Source organism: Mercenaria mercenaria, chromosome 3 (genome assembly GCF_021730395.1).
Source record: "Mercenaria mercenaria strain notata chromosome 3, MADL_Memer_1, whole genome shotgun sequence".
Lineage (NCBI taxonomy): Eukaryota > Metazoa > Mollusca > Bivalvia > Venerida > Veneridae > Mercenaria > Mercenaria mercenaria.
In genome coordinates this window covers 91,116,807-91,123,808 of record NC_069363.1, presented here as the reverse complement: position 1 = coordinate 91,123,808, position 7,002 = coordinate 91,116,807, and the positions used below count along the sequence as shown (strand labels likewise).

The following is a 7,002-nucleotide window of genomic DNA, read 5'->3' as shown; positions in this document are numbered from 1 at the left end:
TTGTGGGAATCATTCCGCTTTATTTAAACATTTTTTTTCGCCAGAGCTTATAATAGAGAAATATTCAACTAAACCACATGTTGAATTTTAGAATAGTTTCATTGAAATGGTCCTGGGATGGCGATCAACTAAAATTGTAAAAAAAAATCTTGATTTTTGAAAATTTTCTGTGGAACAGCGAGCCAAATTTTAAAATAATTGCACACTATTGTTCCTTGGGTGACCCGTATTACTTTTTTAATACCTGTTTGAAATGTGGGACTCTGGTGAGTGATGTCCACCTTGTTTTGCTGTTAGTATTATTTCTGATAGTGGCAGTTATTCATTATACTGTGTCTTTGTTATGCATACATTTAACTGTTTGTTTAGTCCTCTTTATTTGAAATAAAAATGATTTGTTTCCAAAAACTACGTCCTATAATGTTTGATACCAGCCTATGCGAAATCCAATTTTTAAAAACAAATCAGTTTTATAAAACATTCAGTATCGGCAAATGTTGTAAAAAAGATATTCTGACAATTTTATAAGGATCCAACAATACGGGAGTTTAACATGCAATGGCGTCTAGCAAAGCTGAATGGAGTTACCTCATCACATATTCAAAACCAGTCAAAAACCAACCTGTTACCACCTTTCGAGTTCTTAAGAATGCTGTAATACAAAATGTATATTATTATATTAATCAAGTACTTCCGATCCATTAGTAGTTCGCGATGTTGCTCATTGCAGAGCTGGAGCGGTCTCCTGCGCATGCCCGGATCCGGACCTTAGGATCGAACCTGCCAGCCACCGCACTCGCGTTATTGTGAGTTTACAGACACATCACCTAGCAACCTCTCCCGCTCTTCTTCCTCGTAATAGCACCTTAACCAAATCTTCAAGTGCTTCCTCACAGTCTTGTCTAGAATGCAAAAGAGAACGAAATTCCAGAAACCTTGACCGCTGTCGCCATAGCTTTGCATTAGTAGCAAGAAGTTCAGAAAACTTTTCATTCGTGGTTTATGTAATGTCTTGGCATCTGAATATGTTGTAATAAAGAATCGAGTAAATCCCCAGAGACGGAGCAGATATATGACCATCCATACAAAGACAAAGTTAACATCTTCATTCCGCAGTCGGTCCGTAAAAGACTCCAATCTGTGTCTTAGTGCTTCGAAATACAAAAGACGTGCTCAAAGGATAGCTATATGTTCAAGAAACTTAATTTCAGTCAAACCACTAGATATTGAGGCAAACATTACGGATCGGCATAAACGCTCGGATGCAACTAAAAGAGTCCTTATTTTTAAGAACAGGAACTTAACCAAAAGGGAATTTTTAAGCTAACTTTAATAAACCATTTGTTTTGGGTCTAAGCCGTTTTAACATATTTCGTCATTAACGCGGAGTGAATACAGAGGTGTGAGGACGAATGTTTCAAAAATGTTTTATCAAATTGTCACGGTAGAACATACGCCAGCCCGGGATGAATTCGCGACCGCGATCTTAACAACGCTCTTATAACTTATGGCGCTCCGAGTTATGCAATTTCGATGCTGCGTTTCAGTTTTCATACATAACTTGACAGTGATCATGACGATAACGATTTCTACACTGTTATTTTGTACACATTTACTATTAACTCCGCCCAAGTGGAGCAAGTATGTCTTTTCCATAATTGTCTTAAAACTACATAAATTTCCAGTGACAGACAGATGTATTTATCGTTAAAACTTGATGAATCTTATCCAATTATAGCCTCATATGCCAATGAATGCAATTAATTCACGCTAAGTTTAAAAATGTAACAATTAACAATGTGTTTTACCACTTGGCAGATCTAATTTACATTAGTAATCATGCCCGATTAGCATCATTTCTGTCAAAAAGTAAAATATTAGGATTGATACATAAACGTATTGTTTTTATTTATCAAGAATGGAAGTAATACCACAGTCTGTGTAAAGTAGTTGTCAGATTTAACCAAATAATCCCTTCGTGACATGAAATTAGATGTGGTACAGAGTATCTTTCAAGAAACAATTTTCTCAGATAAAGTATTTATGGTAATGTTGACTCATTTCCAGACAATATAGCCATATCAGAATTCATGATTTCAATTATCGCTAACCATTGACACGGGATTAGTAACAATGGCTCGTACTACAACTATTTAGAACATCAGACGGGCAACATATTCAATGAATTTGAGTCATGTACATGAGAGATTTTCTTACAAGATAAAATTTCAAATGAATGTACAGGAAGCATGTTGAGAGGTAACATGCCATTTGCCATCCAATGTCTGCAATGTACATCCATTTTTCTATTTCCCGCGGTGGTAAATTGCTCTTTATGCCACACCATACCCCTGTACCATAGCAGTAGTCCTCGCCTAAATAATTCTTGTGTAACAGAACCAGAACGATCGTCACTGTAAAAAAGAGAGAATATTTAAAAATTAACCGCCTTTATTTGCAAGATTGTGAGACGAATCAAGACTAATAAAATTCTATCATGTTGTTACTAAACATTACAAAAAACAGAATTAGGTGGTACCACTCACGGTTCCATGGTATGGTGGCTGATTTATGCCATCTTGTTCTGGCCTGGTGGCGCATTTAAAGGAACACGCTGCAAAGACCAAATAAAGCGCACTGATACGATAAATACAGTATTTGTTTTGTTATTCTGGAGTGGACAGAACGAGATGGAAGTAATCAGCCACCATACCGTGTAGAATGTGAGTAAGTGTCAAACACTTTAAAACAACAAAAATCCCCCTTTCCTTTGTGACATAGTATATATTTGGTTGTCTCAAGTGTTTATTTCAAGTATGTTTATTGTTCATCAGTAGACGATTTTCAGTCAGAAAATCCAAAGTTATTTTAGGTTAGTGTTTAATTTTGTTTGTTTCTCAATTTTTCTACATGAAGCGGGATACTATGAATGGCATTATATATTCATTGAATATTACAAAATTTATTCCCCTAAAATTTTTACAAATTCATGATTTATTAACACATGAGCCGTCGTTATATAACGTTAATACTTGAAACAATCAGAAATGGTCAAAACAAGTAAAGATTCGAATGAATTTATACGTTTTCATCTCATTCATCTTTTTTTTTCTTTTCTTTTTTTTGTTTGGACATCTGAAAATTTCTGGAAATTGAATTATTTTAAAATTTAGTTTTCAAGACAGTCAGGAAGGATCTGAGAAACGAAAATCTAGAACCAGGTGTTAAATTTCTTATTTCCTTGACGTTTCTTAGCGGCAAAACGTGATTTATTCATAGCTGTTTCCACATCGGCAGATCCGATTTCATGACAATGGTATAGCCGGAGTACAAAGACTGGGCCAGACCTTGTGACGAACGTTGATTGCACAATCTAAGTTCTTACGGACGTGTGATTATATTGTCATGCTATACGTCTGTTGAAAAAATATATAGATACAATCAAGCCGAGTCCCATTTTTATGCTGAATTACGCTTTGTCTAATTAGCTCGGGCAACCGAATTTGCATCTTGTGTGGTTTGGGGTGTGAGGAGGGGATTGTGGGAAGAGTAGAATCCGACTGGCTAGATTTTGACTTGTATTGTGTATATATTTGTGATTTTAAAATTCAGACAAAGCCGCAGGGTAACAGTAGCACGATCAAGCATCGCGGATAATTATATAAAAAAGACTTCAATACACTTTCTCTCTTTTGTTTTTAAACACCATTTTAGCAAATTTATTTTGCACGTCTACGTAGTTACGCAGAAGGAAATAAAATTTTATCTTTTTCTTTCGTGAAGTATAACCATTGTATTGCTAACAAGGGATTCGCAAGTTTACAATAGGTTCTTTTGTCGAACCAACACGACCTGTTATTTCATGTAAGGAAAGTCTTGAAAGACAACTTATAAAACGGAATAAAATCAACCAACTGCCGTCAAACCTGGCGTTAGACTAGATATGGAGATTTTTTGTTTGGTTTAACGCCACACTGACACAATTATAGGTCATATGGCGACTTTCCTGCTTTTGATGGTGGAGCAAGATCCCAGGTGCCCCTCCGTGCATTATTTCATCACGGGCTTGCATCTGGTTAGAATCACCGATCTCCCGTAAGCCAGCTGGATGGCTTCCTCACATGGAGAATTCAATGCCCGAGGCGAATCTCGAACACATATAGGTGAGGGGCAAGTGAATCAGGGACTTTAACTACTCGAGATATGTAGAAGAAAATGGAGATAATTGAAGTGCGGAAGAAGGGATGCAATCGGGCAGATACAAGTGCCAAAAAGATGCAACAATGTATTTTAATTTTATACGAAAAAATTATCTGTCCAGAACAATACCGGTAGAAGGAAGCAGTGTTTGTAGCACAGATAACAATATGGTCAGCCGGATCAGTAACTATGGAAGGCCGATGTGCAATGATAATTACTGAATACTCAACGCAAAATGCTTACTTAAATTAATGTCATAGTACGAAACGTCATATAATTACTGGAAATACACTAATTCATCCCATTATATTTAATGCATAAATGTACCACAACCTTCTAACATTATCAGCACTTTTACCTTTTTGCATTAATGTGGTGAATTGAAAACTAATAAATGCCTAATACTTAATGTCAAATGGGGGCCTCCGTGGCCGAGTGGTTAAGGTCACTGTGGGTTAGAGCCTCACTCGGGGCGTTGAATTCTTCATGTGAGGAAGCCATCAAGCTGGCTTGCGGAAGGTCGGTGGTTCTACCTAAGTTCCCGCTCGTGATGAAATAATGCGCGGAGGGGCACCTGGGGTCTTCCTCCACCATCAAAACTGGAAAGTCGCCATATGACCTATGATGGTGTCGGTGCGACGTTAAACCCAACAAAATAAATAAATAATGTCAAATGTTAAATGATGAATGTCGAATGCTAAATGCATTCTAAATACCAGTTTTTATTCATTTTTTTTTAAACTTATGAGCTTATGATCTGTATCCTTAACGTACCTGAATTTAATCCGCAATATTCAGTGAAAACATCAGCACATATTCCGCCGGTTACATATGAAGCCATTATAGCATATCATGCCGGTCAAAAGGAAATAGGACTTAAACTTTTTGCTCTGGAATTATCTTAACATGGAAATTATATTTATAGTGTGAAAAAGGTTTATACAGAAAGTATGTTTAACAGTGCAATCACTTACAAGAACTAATCAAGTTCGCTTTTGGCATGTGTTTAAAAAATGCATTAAAAGTATTTGGTACTCGATACTTGACAATACGCATTTGGCGTGAAGTATTTGGCATTACGCTTTTGGAATGGCGTCGAATATGCCTTCCATAATTAAAAAACTTGTACTTACATGGTACGATCCAACAAATCACGTGATACAGCACGTGCATGGAGTGTTTTTCCGTTCGTCGCGTTTTTAGAACAATTGACGACCAGAGATGAATTGCGATGACGGTTGTCCATAGAAACGATGACAGGCTTGCAAATGTAGTCAAAAAACTCTGTCCAATACACGTAGTCTCAAATTTTGTAGCTTCGTTAGATGTACAGTTTTCAGTCTTCGGAATTCCGTTGTAAACGTAAGAATATCGTATCACAGCGATCAAATGCCCGACGGAGACGAGAACGTCAGCTAACGTAAGGTATACGAGCAAGGTTCTTGTGAAATTCCGTATTTCTCTCATTTTACAGTATGTAAAAAATATCATGATTCCTCCCAAAATTGACAAAATACTGCTGGTCCCCGTGAGGACTAAATTATACGTCGCCAAAGTCACGGTCGTTCCCGTCATTTTTAAATATCTATTTGCTAATTATTTTCCTTATACATGTCTATGTTTTTCAATCAAGTGCGTATCATTTCGTAGACGGAAGAAGACTGTTGAAAACATCATGACTATCACGACAGACATCTAAAGAAGTGCGCGTCCAGATTCGAAACTAAAGAAGTGTACTTTCATTTTCTAGTAATGGTAAAACCAATGTGATTCAGCGAGGTCTACGATGTACATAAGTATAAATATATCATTAATAAAACAATTTCTTTAAATAAAAAAAATGCAGAAGTAGAGGGCCTGCCTTCTACCTTATTCAAGCAGTGAAAATGGAATAATAAAACGATTGCTTGAATGTGTTTTTTAAATATTGCTCAGATGTTACTACTGTGTATGTGTTGTGTTCGAGGTACATGTGTAAGCGCACGCCTTTAAATCAATCCACTTTTTGTATTATTGAATGTAATAGTACTTGATTATCATACAATTGTTTGTGGTTTCTTTTGTGCTCTTTATCACACATATATTTTTGGACAAATACTTTTAAAAACGTCTTAAACTTCCTTGCCATAGGAACGGTTTGAATTTCAACATTCTGTATTGAGGAGAAATAATTTGAGTATTTGTGTCTCTGTCTGTCACTCACAATTTTCCACCATACTAGAATTCCTGAATATATTGGCACAATTGTTTTACTACAGAGAGGTTAGTCTTTCTCATGGTCCTTCACAATCCCTCCCAACCCATCCCCCGATATCCACCGGAGTATTTTGAAAGGCATTGATAATATTGTTGTCCGTTTAGAGAATTTGTCCATTTTTCTGTCTGTCCGTAATGCAGTCTATACGCTACATTCTTTTATTTAAAACGAACAAGTACATTGCTTACAGTATTGAGATGCTTGCCTCTCGTGCATTACAGTACATTTTTGGATAAATGAGGACATGTCAAAATAGACTGGCACAGTTATTTGCAAGAACGAATTGTCTGTCTCTCCGTCTGTCTCTCTTAACCCTTATCATGCTGGACACAACTGATTCTGCCTTTGCGACCAGTGTAGATCATGATCCGCCTGCACATTCGTGCAGTCTGATCATGATCTGCACTGTTCGCCATTCAATCAGTATCTTTTGGTAAGCACCCCTTTTAACAGGTAATGGTACTATCCAAATTGAAAGATTGACAAGTTTATTATAGAAATTTAGCAGGGTAAGGGTGAACCGACTGACCTCTGTCATAGTCTAC

General features: G+C 36.7%; 1 protein-coding gene across 1 annotated transcript; it reads right to left on the bottom strand.

Annotated features, from left to right (window-relative positions):
• LOC123524066 (G-protein coupled receptor 157-like) lies at positions 1 to 5,908 on the bottom strand. The gene is made up of 3 exons (XM_053539833.1): positions 5,334 to 5,908; positions 2,201 to 2,414; positions 1 to 1,138 (listed from the first exon to the last, which is right to left on the bottom strand). The coding sequence occupies exons 1-3, from the start codon at positions 5,773 to 5,775 to the stop codon at positions 802 to 804; spliced, it is 993 nt and encodes a 330-aa protein (XP_053395808.1). The 5' UTR covers positions 5,776 to 5,908; the 3' UTR covers positions 1 to 801.
• Between the last annotated feature and the right edge of the window lie 1,094 nt (positions 5,909 to 7,002).